Below are 20,581 nucleotides of genomic sequence, written 5' to 3' on the forward strand. Positions count from 1 at the left end.
TTCATAGCGGTCGTTTATTCGCGGGGCATATCGAAGATCAGATGAAGCGATAATATTCACAGGTGGACCACATACAGTGGTTCCCCTTTCTATATTTATATCGTATATACAACACACGCAGTGAGCCCTTCAGATTTATTGCGCACTCGTAATTACGACGCCGGACCCCTGGGTTTCCCTTAATAGAGTTCCATGGGCATTCTAATCGAAACTATCGTAGTCACGGCAAGAACCTCAAAGGGAAGGATTTTGTATGCAGGTATGGCGTGTGATCAAATTAGGTAGATCCTTATCTGCTACGACAATTCTTCGGAAATTGGCCTATCGCAAAGATAGAATAATTTATGGATGATTTTAAATACAGTCTCTTGATGTAAAAATACGTTTCATATTTTCTCAATATTTCTCATTATTTTCTGTTCTAAAGTATTACAAGACTGTGTTTTAGAAAAATATAAATTTACATGCATGGAACGTTTAAAAAGATATATATGTAATAACAGTTTCTTCTGGATCAATAATATTTTTATAAGTAATTTCATAGTTTTTGCCGTAGTCATTTATAGTCATGCGACAAAGCAAGGAAGCCCTTGCGAATAAAAAAGTACTTTTATTCGGATCAGAAATTTACAGTTCTTTTCTATCGTCAAGTTCGCAATTCATGATGTTACGTCTCGCGGAGTAAAATAATATACACATATACGCGTAAAGTCTCCCTTTCAAATGTATGAACAGTAGAACGCTAGGTATACAATTTAGTGTGTATAACTATAATATATATATCGTATAGTTGCAAACCGGAAACAGACGGAAACAATGTCCTATCGCAGGTGCGGGCTGGCTGTCATACCCCGTTTATTTTGAATGACGAACTAGTGTCTAATTATGCAGACAAATGCCTTTCGTCGCTGTTACTTGTAGTCACTCATCCAAAAGGAACAACTCATCGTCGACGAACATTCCGAAGGTTTTAGGTATTCCGCATGTCATTTTGCCTAGCATGACTCGCCACTTACAAGCGTTAGAAGAGACTACGTATTGCTGAAAACCTCCGGAAATGCATTAGAAAATGATTTTGCTTTAATAGATCTTTTTAATTATAAGAAGAATTTTTCCTTTTCTCTTTCAAAATTTAAATATTATAAATTTAATAAAACAATTTTTTACGCAATGGCAGGGTGTGGTCTAGGTTTAGTTCTGTGTGTTGAATTAAAAAATATACTTTTAATAATTAAATGTTATTTTTTGAAAAGAAATACGATAAAATGTGTATTTAAATTTAAAAAATATATTTTTGATGGTTAAATGATATTTTTTCAGGGAAATATATACGATGAAATATGTGCTCGATATTTGTATTCGACTTTATATATCGTTCCTGTGAATAATAAAAATAAATGCACATAATATTTATAAAATAAATGTAACGAATTCAGTTAAATATCAAATTTTTAACCCAAAACGGAGATTTCCGTATTCTTCTGTACGAAAGATTTCTCTGTACACCCTAATGGCACGTGCGCTTCGCGAGGATTCTTTCGAAGAAATACGTTGAGGAAATCCTCCTCATAGATGTCAGATAACCATCATCTTCGCCATGCACGTATCGACATCGGGGTTCCACCTAGCGCTGGATCGAGCGATACCAGATGGGACCCACACTGCGCGTTTCACCACCATATGGGCAGGTGCCGAGACCGTTTTTACGTGCGCGTAGGCCGGTAGTAATGGTAGTGGTACTCTGTCGCGACAGACAGATATTCGTATACATATGTAGATACACGAGAAGTGCGAGCACGCATACGTGAGCGCACGCGAAAAAGTGCAGGACAGGAGAGTACGCGCGCGCGCGCGCAGCATGGCAACAGCCTGTATGCAAATGAATGCATTTTTATACCTAGCTAGTACAATGCGCCGCACCCCCCCCTCGGTGAACCGTTAAAAGTGAAAACCTGCTGCTGCTGCTACTGCTAGTGCTGCTGCCACCGCTTTTGCACACGCTGTCCCGGACGCGATTTTAAACGCGCGACTTTTCAGGAAGTTTCCTTCAGGGTCAAGATCAAGATGTATATGCATGTGAATTCAAATGTACATACATCCAAATCGCGCTTTCTCTCAACCTTAAACGGAGACTGTTTAAATCTTTTAAAATGAAAGGCAGAGTAACAGTTACGTAACTGAAAATATCCATGTAATCTAATACAGATTTAAAAGAATAATTTATGAGTGCGCGAATTACAAAATAAGACTATGGATTTATTTTAATTAATTAATGTTTTTAATCTTATTAATATTATTTTTTTAATATTAAAAGTCGACATTTGATACTTCGAACTCACTTTAATACACTTAATTTAATAATATTTATTGCAAACTAGTAAAAGATCTGTATTATATATTATAAGAATGATAAAAAAATTGTAACGTTTCTGGATATCCTGTATTATACACATATTAAGTCGAACAAAAGAAATTGATAAATATATATTCAAATTAAACAGAAATTAAACTCTCGTTATTTATTTTTATCTGCAAATCTATAACGAAGCTTCTTTTTGAAATGGAGATCAATTGGCGCAATTCAAAAATAGTCAGTCTCAATATTTCTTCAAGAACCAAAAATAAAATGAATGTCAATGTTCACGATAGCGTTGGCCATTTCCAATCTCGAATTACCAAGTTAGGCGAAAATCATGCTCAAAAGAAGGACCTCGATTCAACCTGGCGACCGTGGTGAACCTGCATTCATGCGAGCTAATCGAATCAGCAATTTCGCGAGTCAGCGGCTGCATGTGCAGCGACAACAGCCACAAGAGCCGAAACGAAACAATAATTCAGCCTGTACGCTCGACCACGTCCTTTTTTTTCCCTCACTCGTCGTGTGTTCCGCGCTCGATTCTTCTCGCCTACGAAATTACGCTCCGCGCGGGGAGCGAAAGAGAGAACGGGCGCATCGGCACTCGGTTTTAGGGGCCGTTTAAGGGATCGTTAACCACGGTGCCTAGGCAAGTGCTAACTCGTGAAACCGTCTCTCAGGTGTACGGCGGCTTTCACCTGTTTCGCTATTTCCCGTATGTCGCGACAGGTGTACGTCACTATCTCTCTTTCTTCCTCTCGATTTCGTCGCGAGGTTTCCTGTCGCGTTTTGTGTATCGTGTCGTGTACACGTTTCTTCCTACGTAATTAGGCAATCACCTCGCTTTCGGCCGGAAGGCGGTCCTGGCGAGATGTCGACCTTATCGAGACTTAGCGAAAGCCAACGACTTTCCCATTCATGTGTACTCCCGTACGTTTTACGTACGCCGTACGCGTGCGTCGTGGATTAATGACAGCCCGGTCCGGCCCTCGCACTTCCTTTGCACGAAGGAAATACGAGTTAGATTGGACGTGAAGAACTCTCTAATGAAATGTTATTACCGGGGAACACGCAGGGGGAAAGTGATGTGTTGAGGTAAAAATAATCGCTTCGTGGCTTTGCGATTTCCGGAACACTTGACATACATTAGAATTAAAAGGACGATAATTCACACATAAAAAGAATGGCCTAGAAAATTAATTATGCACGACGTTGAAAACGCTTTCTGTTTTAATAAGAAATTCAATGAATTTGTTTAAAATATAAGCCGCGCAATTTTACGAGACATAATTAATTGTTATGTCGATTTTGAAGTTCCTTGAGAAACTCTCACCTATTAACAACCTTTCCAATTATTTTTAAAAATCATTATCATTCTCTCTTCTCATTTAGCATCTAGAGATGCTGAAGTGGACAGTTTCGAGATCGTTGTCGACAACCAGTTCGACACCCCACGGTCCACCTACCTTGAACAAACCTCCCCGCCGGCCTTTCCGAGACTTGTCCAACACGCCACCAACTTCTGCTAGCTGCCGAACCAGGCAGGTATCGACTCAGAATGTGTCGAACACATCTAGAACAACGCCGGCTCGGAGGAGAAGATGCAGGAGTAGCGGAACTGACTTGAGGACGTATTTTCAGGTAACAGTAAGTTCCTTCCTTTTCTCTTATAATAATACGATATAATAAATATTGTAAAAATATATAACGCTTAAAGAAATGTGATAGTACAATGTTAAAGGCTATAAAAGACCTAAATTTCTGATTCTTCTTTGTTTAATATAGCATTAGCTTCTATTTTAGTAAAAAGTGTTCCTCAATGCGTTTCGCAGGCGACGAAGCCGAATTTAAGGTCAACTAAACGTCAGTCCGTGTCACAGGAAGCAGAGAATTCACCGGTGTCTGAGAGCTTCTATCAAAGTACGCCGAGAGTAGACACCGATATCGGACCGCTCACGTATTATCCACCAGGTAGCAAGTGCTCAACGGCCTTGACCCTACCGACGGATCCCGCGCTCTTCATGAACAATTGCGCCAAGAACTTTCAGAGCGACAACGAGCTGCCGCAGAATGTTGTCAACGAGGCGCGAGCGAATCTGCAGTCGCATGTCTCCGACTTCTTCCACCAGATCTCGATGGCGACCAGCCCCGAAGACGTGATGGAGGCAGGTTCGATGCCCCTGGGTATCCCGAAAACCAAAGTTTATTCTCAGAACGTCGAACAGAAGACACGGTCGGTGAGAACGCCGTATTTACCAAAGTTGGCGAAGATCACGAAAATTCATTCGCGATGCCGGACACCGTATCACACTAAGCTCGCTCAAGCAATAAGTCCCTTCAAGCTGAAGGCAGCTCAAGGACAGACGCCGCTCGTCGGAAAATTGTCGAGCCTCACCATAGATCAGGACTTACCGAAGTACGAGAATATGGACAACACAGTCACGGAAGTGCTTCACAGGTAAGATGTTAATAATTACAGAGATAATTGAATTGATAATGATGACATAATAAGCAAAAATGTGATTTGTTGATTTTTGACCGCTATTTTTTGTTAGTTTTAACTGGAGCGAATTTATCTTGTATGAAAGGTGATCGCGATGTTGAAAATTTAAGAAATTACACTGTTAAATTCGTAGTATATCCAATTATACTCAATTTAAATCATTTTAACCATTTAACCATATCGTCACTGCTTCTCAATATGTCATTAATTTAATTAAATCAATATTAATTTAATTAAACCAATGGAGTTAAAATAATAAATTTCGACACACATGATAGCTAAAAATAACAAAATGTTATTTAACTCAAGGTATTGCTTTAAATTTTATACTTTAATATTTAACAGTGTATATATACATATATACATACATATATATATATATATATATATATATATATATATGTTATATAATGTATAAAGGTAACGAGAGAATAAATTCACTATGACACAAATCCTCCAAATTAAAAATCTACGATGTGCAGAGAGCAAGAGGTCAATTTCGGAAGCAAGACTGTAGCGGAAATTCTCATGGTTGATGCCGAGGAAAGAAACAAGGTTCTGGAGGCGTCGTGCGAAAAACGACCGGATTCGATGACAACGGATCATACGTACGAGACTATCGCGGAGATAGTAGAGGAAGAATCGCCGGCGCGCAACGATAGTTCCATATCGTCGGTCAGTCAACTCCTGGAGGACCCTTCACCAGTATCTTGGGCTTTCACATCGCCTCTGAACGACCTCGATGGTGAGTTCACGCTGAAGAGGCAACGTGGCATTCGCCGGAAACGTCCGCGAAAGGACGGCGACAAAGCGGTGGACGGCAAACGGGCCAAAAGGACGTGCAGTCCCTCGATAAAGGAGGATCAGATCACGTTAATCGAAGCCATCAATCCAAATGTGAAGAAGCTCGCGTTAGAGACCGATCTCGACTCGACCTTGGACGAGAAGCACGTGCCGGCTACGAAGATGTCGTTCTACGATGTTGAAGATCGTAAGGAGGACGATATTAGCAGGAAGACTAGTTCCTGGGACCTCGACAGCCTCAAGTCGTCCATGATGGATGATCTACATAGCTCGAAATCATTTGTTACTTCTATGTCGACAACTCCGGAGGTCCCCTTAGTCGCGACTGTCAGAAGATGTTTGAAGTTCAGTCCCGAGGGTGAGCTGCCGACGAGATCCAATTGTCGTGGATCGATCGAAATCGAGTGCTCCCTCGTGGCGGAGCATATACACGTTCGAGGTAAGTTTACATTTGTTTTATATATATATATTAATTGCGACTAATGGAGACATAGAGGAAAATGCGAGTATATCCAAACAAGATTTAAAAATCACTACGTTTAAATAAAATATTGTGAATTTATCTGTTAGTATTAAATAATGGGGCATAATTAATATTAAAAAATAAAATTGATATTAAAGTATTTTTGCCAAACACGCACAGTGAAAAAACGAAGCTAATAATATTGTACAATGTCTAAAAATAATTGTTAAAATATTATTGCTGCAATGCATTTTTTGCCGCAACTATTAAACATTATTTCGTGTATCTTCCTAAAAATAAAATTTCCCGTATTTTTTAAAGAGAAATATACGTTAGTCTTCAATTATGTCTAGTCACGGGGTAGCTTGCTACCCTCGCACACCCCTGAAATTTCGCTGCCACGAGACATGCGCCAGTTGCGTGTCGCGAGAGGAGGTGCTTCGAGGGCGCTCGGCACCCCGTACTCGGCATAATACTGTGCCAGTAACCCACAGACTCTCCCCGGCGACTCAATTCCGGTTAGTAAGCCCGTCGACATTGATCAACGTTACGTTGTCTTTGCGTAAACAGTCGCGATCTTTTGTCGTTTTCAACGACGAGACCCCTTCCGCCGATTCGCTCTGCCAGTCGTTCTTTCCGCGTTTAGAGTGAAACGCGTCGCATTTGGTCGATGCGCCGTTTGCTGACGCATCTCTTACGTTCGTCTCGTAGAATTGGTTAATCGCTTTCGATTGGTCCCGCGAGACTCGTTCCCGTGACACCGTGACGACCTCCCTTATCGTCCTTCGTCACCTCAGAAATCCCCGTTTAGTTTTTGTGTACGACGGTGAGTCGACGAACGGGGCTAATCAGTGTACAACGTCGACACAATTTACCCCCGAAAACCTCGCTTATAATTATGCTGCGCTACTTATTGTTGTAAACATTTCTTCTATGGATATATCTACTTCAGCAAAGAAGACACATCTATTTAAAAAAAAAGAATTATTTATAATAATGAATAGTGATGAATAGTGTGCGTGCGTATGTGCGTGCCTTTCTCTTGCCTAATTAATCTTACTCGTCGACTTATTATCGAGACGTTTGAAATTATTCGAGGCACGATACCATGATGCATGGTAATCGCCGAAAAATAGATCGCGCGATGCGTATCCTCGGCACGGATGGAGCTAGTGGCGAATGCCGCATCGGTCAGACGTCCTCGGGTGCAAGTAGTAAGTGCCGCGGTACAGTCGGCCGTAAGAGCGAGCCCGGAGCGTCGATTCTCCGGGATCCCGCCTGTCCGCAGTGCCGTCGCACAATACAAAATTTGCCACAATATGCAAATGAACAAATATATTCTATTCGATTGTATACGAATATTTTGTTTTATTTCAAAACAGTTTAGTTCAAGTAGATTAAAGTGTGACGTTAATGGTTAAAGAGATTTAGCGCTATCAAGTGTATTTACATAGGAAACCATAAATTATATCTAATCTGTGATTAAAATAGTAAAAGGCAGTTTTAACATTCTTAAGAAAATGAAATAATGACGGAATTTATAGTTGTCTCTAATTATTATTTATATACATCAAAATAAAAACCGCAGAATTACTATAAATAATAAAATAAATGTTAAAGATAGACTTGTTTGTGTTTTTACCGAAAATAAAATATAGGATATATATATATATATATATGCGCATATATTATTAAAAATTTTTATTCTTTTAAAGATTTCAAAATGAAATAAATATGAAATAATTACATGATAATTATTAAATTAATGTGCAAAGCTAGATGTAATATCTATATTTATAATTGAACAAAATATGTTTATTTTAAATCGAGCAAATCATGCATCGTGAGACTATTTCATTATCGACTTTTAAGATACTCTTGTATTACTGCGTAAATTCACGAAAACAATAAGAGCTATAACTGTAAAATAATTGCGAAGCAGTGTAATTGCGGCAAATTAAAATGAGTACGTTACAAGATTAAATGTAGCGGAACTCGTGATGGCAAGCAAAGGAAATTGGCAAAATACGCTCTACGTACTGCGGAGTTTATTGCTGCACGTGTTCAAGTGCTACATAGAAAAAAAGAATAGGTATTTTTTATTTAAAATCTTCAATTTTAACGTAAAAAATCTTGAAATAAGATTATATTGCCTTAAACGAAGAAAACTTGGTTGAATAAAGTCATTATATAGTTCAATCAAGAAAAAAATTTTGAAATAAAAAGCTGAAATTCTTATAAGAAGATTAGAGTGATCTTGCTTATATACGAAACAATCTATATCTTCTTATAAGAATTTCAACTTTTTATTTCCACATTTTTTTCTTGGTTAAACTATATATAATGACTTCATTCAAGCAAGTTTTCTTCGATCAACGCAATATAATCTAGGGCTCTGATTTTATTCCGTTTTTCGAATAAACTTTTAAACGTGAAACGTTTATCTGTTTACATTTTCTTCCAGAAAAACGTTTACGTTTAAACGTTTAGTAAACGTTTAGTAAACGTTTAGTAAACGTTTAGTAAACATTTAATAAACGCTTAGTAAACGCTTAGTAAACATCACTGAGAAAATTATACATTGTTATTTCGTGCGTGCGTGCATGCGTACGTACGAACGTGCGTGCATGCGCTCGCTCTCACTCGCGGATGTCGGCGATGATGCGAGCACGCGTGACAAAAACTTGTCGAACTGTCGTTCCCTCGATCGTGCTTTTGTCTGCCCCTATTTGCTCCCCCCCTCCCCCGCCTAAAAATTAGGGCTCGCTATTATTTAAACAAAAACTCATTTACTCGTATATTTAGTAAGTACATTTATTTATGAGTAGAAGAGAGTGTTTTACAAAATTAACTATTATTTATATGCTTTATTTCATTTTAAGTCAAAATTGCATCCAAATCTGAACAAAAAAAATACTTTTTTATACCGTTTTTGTTTAACAGTGCGTCATATTAACAACAATATGTAATAACAATAATCTAAAAACAATCACTAATTGTGATTTACAATAAACTGTCTATACACACTAAATATTTCTAATATATTCCAATATAATAAACACAATACATCTTTCATCGTCCAGTATTAAAAAAAAAGATTCTTAATGAATAATACATCTAATTATTACTAATGAATAATAAGATAACAAATGTTAACAAAACTATAAAAAAGAAAGAAGAAAAACAATCACAAATTGTGATATTTCATTAATAAAGTACATTCAAAAATAAAACACTTAAGAAAGGGATAATAAACGTTTATAGAAAAACGTGAAAATATTCGGAAAAACGTTTTTAGTAAACGGATATGCTATAAATATACGTGTAAACGTTTAAACGTTTATCAGGCTCTAGACTTAAAACACGTGTATTCGGAAAAACGTTTCTAATAAACGGATATGCTAATTATACGTATAAACGTGTTTCCGTTTAAACGTATAATAGCGAGCCCTAATATAATCTCATTTCAAGATTTTCACGTTGAAACTAAAGATATTTTCAAATCAAGAATATTCTTTTTTTCTGTGTGTGTATATATATATTACGAACATCCTTGACATCTTCTTAATCTTTTCGAAAGTTCTTATTTATAAGAAAAATAGCTGTTATATGGCTGTTTTTATGTGCAACCATAAATAAAACTAGACGCTGTTACATTATAATGAACTGGTCTTGATTACTGACAACGAAAGTGTTAGCTGGAATTAAAAGAAGTTTGATTCTCGATATTCTTATTCACTTTCTTATTCGTTGCTTTCGCCTTCACAATTTCATTCTATCGCCGATAAAATCTTGCCGGATAGAAGGAATGTGAAGGTGAAGTGAAAATGAAGTAGGGCAAAGGTCGTAACAGCGTGCTGATTTCATCACATTATCGAGCAGTCCCTCCTTTCCTACCATACGAACATAAATCAGGGGAACCTCTAACAGCTACCACGGTGGTTACAACTATAAAATCTCCAATTTCAGGCGTTCAACAACCTTCGCCTTTAATTATTAAAGAAGAAGTCTTCTATTACGTTCGCTAAAATATTCTATTACGTTCAGAATTTATTTGGTAACTTTTACTTTTTACTAGTATTTATAATTACTCACTAATTATTTTTTACTACGTTTATTACATTTCGGGATTAATTCATTTAAAGAGAGAGAAAATATTATTTCAAGATCCTTATTTTTTTGAAAAGATAGGTAAATATAGGCTTATTACTTTTCATAATCATCATCGTTCTATTTTCATATACTGACTGCAGTGAAATTTTTTGAAACAAAAATTTATATAAGTTTGCATGCAGTTATTTATATATTTTTAAATAAAATAAAATTTCTAAAACGAATAATATAATACAACGAAGCATATATCTATACATATATATTTCATTCTTTTATATTTTTATTCTCGCAGTAATAAGGTGTAAGGATCTGAGGCGGGCGTACGAAGGACCGGTGCACGCGTACGTCAAAGCGAGTCTAAAGAACACCAGCGGCGAGGGAGTCGTCAAGAGGACCGCAGTTCACCGCGCTACGCCGAATCCGGTGTTTCGCGAGACCCTTATACTCCCTTGTCCGGCATACAATAGTCACTGTACCGGTCACAGGCCCACGTCCCTGGACATCGCCGTCTGGCACCGGGATCGCCGTGCGAGGTGAGCATGCTCCGCGGAAACTAGAGAGAAAGAGAAAGAGGACTGGAGGAGAGGGCTTTCGATACTAAGATGCAAGAAGATACTGACATGAAATTAAGTCCGTAAATCTTGAGAGGCTGTGCTAAAGTTTCATACGAATCTGACGTCTCGTTCTCTGGAAATTTATTTATTAACACAAGTGCCTCTGCTTTGTGAAGATTAATTATGATTTTCTCAGGAAATCCGTACGTGAGAGACAGCCCGTGGCATGTTTAATGCATGATTAATTAAAAAGCTATCAAAAGGGAGATTGAAGAAATTAGATATAAAAGTAATCTAATCCACTTTTTGAATAATTCGAGAATATAGATTTTGACTTAAAGAAAATTAAATTAAAATAAATTTTCTCGTGAGCTCTTTTAAAGAAATGGATTAGATCCATTTCCGTAGATCAATTTTACATTAATTACTTTTTAATAAATTGTTAATTGTTATTATAAAATTTTACATTGCTAATTTTTAATTGTGTAGAGACAAATATATTTTGCGTAATATTTTTATACAATATAATTTCTTTGAAGATAATAAAAAGCCAAGAATAATAGAGCAAACTCAGCACGAATTCTGAAACGTGTTTGCGGTTGCAAAACAGATTGCCGCGATAAGGCTTGAGCTATTTCACTTGTTTCGTAACAGTCAGAGCAGGGGGAAATTAACCTCGGTCGGCGAGTCAGCCGGCGCGATTTAATTCGTTCTGATAAAGCCTCGTAAACGATACGTCGTTAACTTAGGAGGCTCAACAAGCACGTGATATCTCGTACCGTGTACGAGATAGCGATCTCTCGAGGTACACCGGGGCAGTATGGCGTGGGAAAATCCCGTGAAATTCGTAAAGTAGGCACGAACTGCACTGCACGAGAGCCACAAGTAGTCCATCGAATTTATGTTAGTGGAGCAACGAATTTATCTGCCTTGTATACTTATATCTTTTCTATATTACTCGTGCATCTCTGTATAAATTCGCTTATTTTCTTATACGTATTGGCTGATCGTTCATCTATTGCTGCGTTTATTTTTACGCGTGCACGTCGATATATCTTTATCGTTCGTTAGTTGTAAAACAAGGATAGAATGACGCTATAATAGTACGCTCCGCGAACGCGCACCCATAGTATACTTCGCAAGAAAAGTTTCTTTTCGTTCGATGTTCAATCGATCCCTTTTCTTTCGCCGTCTCGGCCTTGATTTGTTTATTCTTCGGATTGCTCAATCGAAGCAATCAACCTAATTTTAAGCTGTTCTGAGAATTTCTCATATTGGGAAAATGCCGTTCAAAAGAAGTTTCGTTTTCGCGAAAACAATACACTCTCCAAACCCTCCAGAATATGCCATTTGAATCATTTTAGCTTGAATTAATCACAATTGCAAAAATATTTATTCTAATAATTGTTTTACAGGCAAGTTCTTTCGTGCAATTTGCATTGCAATGCATTTTGCAATTCAAATATTTTTATATATGGAGATTTTTCAGAAAAACGCTTATGTTATATAAATGCCGAAATTGAAACTTTTTATCCCGACAGTTTTGCATTTTATTAAGTTGCAAAATGTCTTATTCAGCATTTTTGATATAAGCAAAATCTTGTTTAGGAAACTTCTTGAGTTTTTATAAGACGCGTTTCTGTATTCCGTGTTTCGATATACTTTTTAATAGATTAAGAATTGAAAGATTTTCAGCAATGCAGAAAATTACGCAATTCCGAACCGCGTGTCTTCTCGGTCGATGGTCCGTCCGAATATCTAAACTATTGTAATTTCTGGGGGTGTCCGAGGATTTCCTCTTTTGCGGTAGGAGGGGAATCGATTCCCCCGGATCATGCGCACCACGCTCACCACGTGCATTTCTCACCCCCCTTTTTCACCCTCCTTCCTTCTTTATTCACATACAGTGCGCGAGACATTACACGGTCACGCTGTATATACACCATGCTCCTCGCGGATAGACTACACTTGTATACAGCATATGTGTCTACACGAGCTTGTCCACGTATTTTGCGGCTTTAAGCCGGACGACGGGAATTTATGCGTGTTTCCCTTTCCGCCTGTTTCAGACGTAGCGAGTTGCTGGGCTGTATGACTCTTCCTCTGCCTCTGTCCCAGGATAAGGTAAATATCACGGAAATTCGAGTATATATTCGAGATGTTCGATCGAGAGACATCCGCTCTCGATTCGCTTTTCGAGTGTACATCGTACATCATGAAGTACATCTACTAAAGTTTCTTGCTATATTAATTCTGGAGGTGTCTCCAAAAAGTTTCTTGCTATAAATTATTAAAAAGCTCACGTTCCCCTAGAGGAGAAGTGTAAGTATATCGAAACATTAAGTATTCACTCGAAAGACCCTTGATTCAGACGTCTGCTGCCGATTTATTTCAAGTATATTGCACCACCGAATGCGTCTAGACGTCTACTAAAGTTTGCTGCTATATTAAGCTTTGAATATTGTAGTGGAAAGTCTAGAAAGTTTTTTCCTATAAATCATTGAAACCTTACAAAGAAAAAGTAAATGAAGAAACTTTGAGTAGTTATTTAAGATACTCCATTGAAATATTTCCTATCGTTGGCTATTATATTAATTCTTGAAAGTATAGTACAAATATATTATGCAATAATAGGCTAATAAAACATGTGTAGATAGTTAAACAGATTTTGAAAAATTAGTGTTTTTCTCGCTCCATATAAAATTCGTAATCTAATCTTTCTAGTTCGGACATTAAAGTACAATGGTTATGGCACGATACCTATCAATGATTCAAAATGTTCTTTCATGTTAAACAGATTATTCGCTCTGAACACTATAGCATTATCTGATACTGATGGATCATTGAAATGATATTCTACATACATTCGGTTTAGAACAAACATTCAGTTACTTGTAATATTGCTTTTCATATTTTGACATAGCGATAGGAACCATTGCTAAATCATTATTACGAAATTTCTATCACAATTGTATTTATTTTAAAAAAAGAGACCGTCTCAATAATTAACTTAAATTTTTCGCTAAGCCTTGAATTATCTTAATCTGTCGATATATCTAGTAATCTAAAATCCATTTTTTAAACGAAAATTTAACAGAGCACAATTTCCAATTTCCAATTATTACGCGATTTAAAAAATTTTTAATATTCGCCTTACTTCAATCTCCAACTAAATTAAATTCAAAGATAGAATAGAAAGTACATTTTACATGCGCCGCGTTTTTTGATCGGGAGAATTAAAAGCAAAAAAACGCCTTGCAGGAAGCGACATGGCATCCTCTGGAAGCCGGATCCGTCCGAAATACGAGCACCCCTTTCGCGGGTGTACCTCAAGACTGCGTCGTGTCGCCGCCATTATCCAAGGATGGCGAGTTAGATAATAACAACTCAGGGACGGGCGATTTGATGTACTTGAGGCATCTGGAGCTAGAGCCAGTCGATCCGTTGACAGGCCTGCCTCTGCACCCGGGTTTTACCGCGAAAGGCGGCAGAACGCCCTGTACTATCACGAGAAGGCTGATAAGGCAAACCTCGCTCAATCAGGCCAATCAGGTGTGTTTTACAGCAGTTTTAAATTAAAACGCGAGTAGACGAGAAATTGCCAAATTATACACTTTTCCTTTCTACACGGACGAGATTATAGCACATTCACATATAATGTGCAATGAAAAGAAACGTGATTAAAGCCAATTTAATATTTGCTCTACTGACATGTCTATCGGTGCTTAATTAACTTTGCTGACCGAATGTTTTATCGTCCATTTGTCAGATCCCATGGGGATTTTCGTTGTCGTGGGGCAGGCCACCGCGAGTAGAACGCGTGGATCCGGGAAGTCCGGCGGATCGTTCCGGCTTACGGCCGGGTGATCACGTAGTCTTCGTGGAGACGACGAACGTCGTGACGAGACCACGAGATGAAATTCTGGGCCTTATCCAGGCCGCCACGGATCAGCTGGTGCTGGAGGTGTATCGTAAAGGAGGTGCTCAATCGTCCAGTACCCACAGGCCTAGCTCAGTGAACGCCACTCTTCAGCCCACCTCCGTCGCCGCCGGTCCCAACGTACCGGTCCAGCATACGGTCACGTTCAGCGCCGAGGTCGGTACGGGCGTCCTCGTGTGAACGTTACTTGTGTAGCGGTATTGATAGTTACATATTTATCGGTATCTTGATTACGAAGAAATATCGCGTGAAATAACGATAATGATATGAAAATTGATGGCGTGATGACGCTGTCAGTTATTCGAGATACAAAACTCTCCATTCTCCTGTAGGATTTAAATGTATCTCGGATTTTCTTTCCGACAAAGTATTTGCATCTTTAAAGTTTGATTCCTGAGAATATTGCTAATTTTATAATTACTCATAATTTAAACATATTCCATGAAGGATATTTTAAAATCAGTTAAAATATATCTATAAGTAAAAAGTAAATCACTCGATCCGAAACAATCATATAAAATCACTATGATCAATTGTTAGTAGTTATCACAAGCGATACTATCTGATGATTTAAGATACCGACAAATATAGTTAATATACTATAGAATAGAGAATACCGCTACTAGAGTGTCACTAAAATTTATGTTCGCCATTGAAGCATAATTACGTGGATCGTAGATTAATTGAAGATTGAAAGTGTGTGTTAAAGAAGCTCCCATTCTAATAAAATAATCGATCGGGCACAGAAATGCGTCGAATATTTAATTGCAACATGAAAAGACAATCTCCATAGGCGGGATATGTTGTTCAATTATTCTCAACATCGTAGAAAAAAAATTATATTTTTTTAATTGCTATCGATATGCTGAATTGCGTCGTCTCTAAGTGTTAATGCTACTTTACGAAACATATAAACTTGCAAACGTGTCTGATGATACACTTTTTTAGCATGAGTATCGTTGCAGTAAATCTTATTTCAAACAATCAGAAAGATGTGTGAGAAATTAACACAGCTCGAGTGATACGATGCACTGCAAGATCTAATTCTGCAAACTCGCTTTTATGATTGCTATTAATACTCTGGAGATCGCGGTATCTGGCAAATGTATAGTCAACCGCTTTGTAAAATTTTGACTCGTTTACTGTTACTTTTCGAAGACACTTGTAAATCAAAAACGCGCCAAAATCTAATGCTAAATTATAGTATTTAGGTCGAGAAATTTTATATTTTTATGAGGAACTATCATTATAGCGGGAATATGCGAATTTGTTAGACGCGTCATCAGCGTGCGTTAAGAGCTTATTTTTTTTTCGTTTTCGTCACAAGAAGAGTGCGAAGAGCGTCACACACCTCTGTGTACATTGTTTTTTTCTTCTCTTTACTTTCTTTGTACTTTACTTGTAGCGGAACGTATAGTGTATAGCGCGCGCATCTTTCACGTGAGGGATGCCGTTTAAGTTATGATGCGGTTATGTTTTGTACCTTGATCAGGTTGCTCTTTTTTGTTGCCAACAAGTTTTGTTTCCAACCATGTGTTCTGTTTATTTATTACATCCCTGCCACCCTCATCCTGCGATTTTAAATCATCACATATTCTAATAAGTTTGATCACCAAATCATTTTAACTTACTTATCATTGTGAAAATTAATTTCTTATTCATTGTACAGCAAAGTATTTCTTGTCTCATTATCGACACAAAAATTCTTAAAGCCTGTTCACATTATTTCATGTCAAATTATATACATATAGGGCAAAATTTAAAAAATCACATATTTTTTTACATTATTTCAAGTAGGTACTCTTCAATATTATTATTAAAAATTATTTTTATCTTTATGTTTAATTATTGTCCGTTCTATAATATACACTATTGATTAAAGAATCTCACTTAAGTATTATGTTATGCAATCATTAATAAGTGTCACAGTCTTCTATCTTTACATAAATATAAATTACGAGCTTTGTCTCTCAAAATGACGAAACGCGAAAATTCCCAAAATATTAAAATATGCGTCTATTTTGATTCCCTGTGAAAAGTGGTCAAAAATCTTTTCGCGACTCGTTCAAACAGGTCTTTCCGAACCTGGCGCCTGACGCGTCACCCGAGGAGGAGTTAACTGTACGTGAGACCAGGTACTGGGGTGTCCTGAAGGGCGGCCACACGCGCTTTATGGTCCCGCTGCTCGAGCGACGCGATGTCCTGTCGGCGGCGGACTATCTAATCCTTTTCCAAAACTTGGACGACCTGCTCAAATTGTCCGAAGAAATCAGGGACGAAGGCGGCGGTGCCGACAGCTATCTCTGTAGAGTTCCTAAAATCACAGCTGCCTACCGAAGATACCTCAGTGGCCTACAACGTGCCTGCTGCCTGCTGGTCGCTCTCAGACGGAACGCGGCCTTCGCCAAGCTGGTCTGCGAGCCCGCTGTGCCGCATAAACGGCGCCCCGATCTCACCGGGGTGTTGCTTCTACCCTTAGAACACTACAGGTTGACCCTTCATAAAAAGTTCTAATTCGCTTGTCAATCATTTTTATTTGGTAATAATCATATCTTGATACGAGACAAAGCTCGGCTAAATTAAAACGCAGTAATTAAACAGTGATACACATGTATTTCTGACGAAGTCAGTATTGTCAATACAAAAAAGTTAAAAAATCAAGAAAATTTATTCAATCGCAACGAGCTACTTTTATTTTATTTTATTTAAAACTTCTTTGTTTCTTAGTACTGTTACAATTGTAGTTATGTTTCAACTGAAAGATGAACAATTAATAACATTTATAATTGGTGGTATTTGTAATCTTGTTATAAACTCGTATCGCCTTCTATTAATTTGTTAATCTTGTTATCATGATAAAAACTTTCGTATTTTTAATAATTCTCGATTTTCAAGCATGCCCTTGCAATGCAATAAAGATCTATGTATCTCTATACTTAATATACTTAATGATAAATATTACTAAAGGATTATTGATTTAAGGTTTAAGTAATATTTTAATATACTGTAACTTGTAGTTTTTTTGTAAATTTTGTGACACTGTGTCTTATTTAAAACCTCATATTCTCTCTTTCAAGTTGAAAAACTTGAATAGTTTGTATTAAAATTAAGAAAACTACAAAGAATAATCCTTAATGTAAATATAAAGTAATTTCTCACGACGTTTGTAGCACCGAAAAAGAGAAAACCGTACTGTTTTTGTAGAAAATTCATGCTTGCAGAGAGATGACGAAATTGTTGGGCCAGGCGTTACCGCGAAATTGCCAACAAGCGAGGGACTTGGCCCAGGGTTATAGAGAAGCTACAGCTAACGCGGGTGTCATGGAACCACCGCGAGACACCGGAAGGCCCCTATTAAGTTTACAGGAAGTAGAATCTCGATTGGTATTCGCGAGATGCAAGCCGTTTACCTTAGCGATGCCGGGAAGACGATGGTAAGTTTTATAGTGGTTTTTTTAACTTCTTGAGAATTTCGTGAACAATGTTATATATATATGACTTCATTTAAAACGAAATTTCAGTAAATTAAATTTTCAATGACTCATATTTTGTTTGTATTTTCGTAAAAAATAAAAATTTATGATAAATATCGATTTGTCGATTATTATTTATTTATTTCGCTTTTGAGATTCTGTAAAATTAAATCGGAAAATGTAATAACTTGCGCGATCACCAGCCATTTAAAATTAGCCATATTCGAATCCATCGTTTTTAGGCTTTTCGGCGGAGCTCTCGCTAAGGTCGAAGGTCGAGCGCGTCTGCAACCGTCCTGGGCACTGCTGTTGACTGATCTTCTAGTGTTCGCCCGGGTATCGCGAGACCGCGTGCTCTTCGTCACCGAAGAACCTTTGCGATTATCCAGCATCGCCGAGGCATGCTTCACCGTGCGAAAGAGACCGACGGAGTTTCGACTGCAGGTCGCCATACACCCGAACGGCAGCGTGGACAACGGTCACGCCGAGACGATAAACAGCGGCGGTTGCAGCCCGCACAGTCGACCCCGAAGACGCGTTCTCATTCTTCGAGCGCCCACCCCGGAGCTCAAGGCCGTCTGGCACAATCTTCTTCAACGGCAAATGTGAGTGGCGGGCTCGGCGCGAAAGTACGCGTGTGCGCCTCGCGGAATATTTTGTCGGGAATCGAGGTGTAAGCGAAGAACCGCGCGGATAGACCGAGTAGTATTCATGAGCATCCATTTTCATTGCGTTTTAGCATCTATGTGAATACAGGCTGTGGCTTGGGCTCGTCGGATCAGGACAGCCCCGAAGAGAGTCCAGTTGCCGGCAACAATTTCGCTGCGACTAGAGAATGCATGGAAAGTTCGCAGGTCAGTGAAAAATGACGACAGTTGTGATATCATTCAAAACTAGCCTGATATACCGTATATTTTTGGAAAAAAATTATTATCCACGTAATATCGCAAAAAAAAACAAGATGAAGAAACGAGATTAAATTAGAAACTAAAATCATCTTGGATTCAAGCGTCAATTTTTTTTCCAAAATTCCGAAATTGACGTCTATATATAACAGATCACGAGAGAACCTCGGCAACCTAACGAGGAGGAGAAGGAGTCTCACTCCGGCGAGAGCCTAGAGACGATCTTGAAGAACTCTCGGGAGAACAATCACCTAGCTCAATGGGTGCGCAATTCGCACCAGATCCCTCCTCCGGATCACGAGAGTTCGTTCGAGGAATGGACAGCCGAGGAATTGGCGGCCAGAACCCCCCGAGAGAGCAATAGCCGGTCGACCAGCCAGGACACCGCGACGGAGGAGGTCACCACGGCGAATTCCGACGTGGAGCAACAGAGCACCGCGTCGAGCGCAAGTTTAAGTACTGTGAAATCGAACAGTATGACGCGGAAAAACGGCAGTCACGTGTCCACGAAGGAGAACTCCACGGGCTCCATCAGCATTTGCCGGAGATGTCATAGGTGCTAATTTTGACGCGCAATCAAATTCGAATATTTATTAAATACTCAAATATTTTATATCTTTTTTAAATCTTTTTGATATTCCAAAAAGTTCTTCATTTTTAATCCATTCTATGACTATTCTGTATCTTTTGTAAATGCAAGCTAGGCCGAAAATGTTTTTTGAGTGATAAAATACAGGATCTAAAAATTGCTGTTAATTTTGTTAAGCGATTATAACAGCCGGCTGTAATCGCGCATTACAGATCGGGTTGTCCTACGCCGCCGTTGCAAAGGGACCCGTTTTCCCCGTTGCCACCAAAGATCTCGGTTCTTCCACCGACCCCCGATTTCTGCACGAGGCACAGACTGCGAAATGGACTGCACGATAGCCCAGGACGTAACAGTCCTAGTTACACGCCTGCGGATGGTAACACCGAGGACGGCAGCGAGGACGACCTCGATTGTGACGGAGAACCCCCTTACAGGTACGATAAATTATAATTAATTATCAGAATAATTATTTGCCAAATTAATTTATAATTGTCAGAAACATCGATATCAAGATTTGCCTCTTCAGCTATTGAAGGCAAGAGAAACAGAATAAAAAACAAACTTGTTTAATCCTATACATTCAACTCGACATTCAACCAACGTTTAAATTCGATGAAACCATTATGATTACTAATAAAGAACTTATTCACGCTCGATCAAAGCATAAGCTAATATTTTTTTAGCAATAAAGGATGTTAGCGTGTCAATTTCGGTTGATTAATAAACACGAGTTTATTATAAATAAATATTTTCTAACATCCTTTATAATAATAAACACTAGTTTTTTATAAATAAATATTTTCCAACATTCTTCATTGCTCGAAAAATTGGTCGTCTTCTATATTATTACATTATGATTACTCATCATTTATTGATTATTT

The 20,581-nt window shown here is 38.2% G+C and overlaps 2 protein-coding genes across 2 annotated transcripts in view; one reads left to right on the plus strand and one right to left on the minus strand.

Annotated features, from left to right (window-relative positions):
• The window catches only part of LOC139771458 (uncharacterized), a 65,049-nt gene that overhangs the window by 36,836 nt on the left and 7,632 nt on the right, over positions 1 to 20,581 (minus strand). The gene's annotated exons all lie outside the window — the stretch shown is intronic.
• Psgef (Protostome-specific GEF) overlaps positions 1 to 20,581 on the plus strand; it is a 33,007-nt gene that overhangs the window by 7,848 nt on the left and 4,578 nt on the right. The window contains exons 2-14 of the mRNA XM_071704247.1: positions 3,749 to 3,997; positions 4,189 to 4,814; positions 5,342 to 6,102; positions 10,532 to 10,772; positions 12,863 to 12,917; positions 14,055 to 14,345; positions 14,563 to 14,889; positions 16,807 to 17,222; positions 17,955 to 18,167; positions 18,449 to 18,811; positions 18,946 to 19,060; positions 19,264 to 19,667; positions 19,913 to 20,134. Coding sequence (XP_071560348.1) covers positions 3,758 to 3,997; positions 4,189 to 4,814; positions 5,342 to 6,102; positions 10,532 to 10,772; positions 12,863 to 12,917; positions 14,055 to 14,345; positions 14,563 to 14,889; positions 16,807 to 17,222; positions 17,955 to 18,167; positions 18,449 to 18,811; positions 18,946 to 19,060; positions 19,264 to 19,667; positions 19,913 to 20,134 — 4,274 coding nt within the window. The 5' untranslated portion in view covers positions 3,749 to 3,757. The remainder of the gene's footprint in view (positions 1 to 3,748; positions 3,998 to 4,188; positions 4,815 to 5,341; positions 6,103 to 10,531; positions 10,773 to 12,862; positions 12,918 to 14,054; positions 14,346 to 14,562; positions 14,890 to 16,806; positions 17,223 to 17,954; positions 18,168 to 18,448; positions 18,812 to 18,945; positions 19,061 to 19,263; positions 19,668 to 19,912; positions 20,135 to 20,581) is intronic.

Source organism: Temnothorax nylanderi, unplaced genomic scaffold (assembly GCF_030848795.1).
Source record: "Temnothorax nylanderi isolate EJ_2023f unplaced genomic scaffold, tnyl_v1.0 TNYL_tig0039_pilon, whole genome shotgun sequence".
Lineage (NCBI taxonomy): Eukaryota > Metazoa > Arthropoda > Insecta > Hymenoptera > Formicidae > Temnothorax > Temnothorax nylanderi.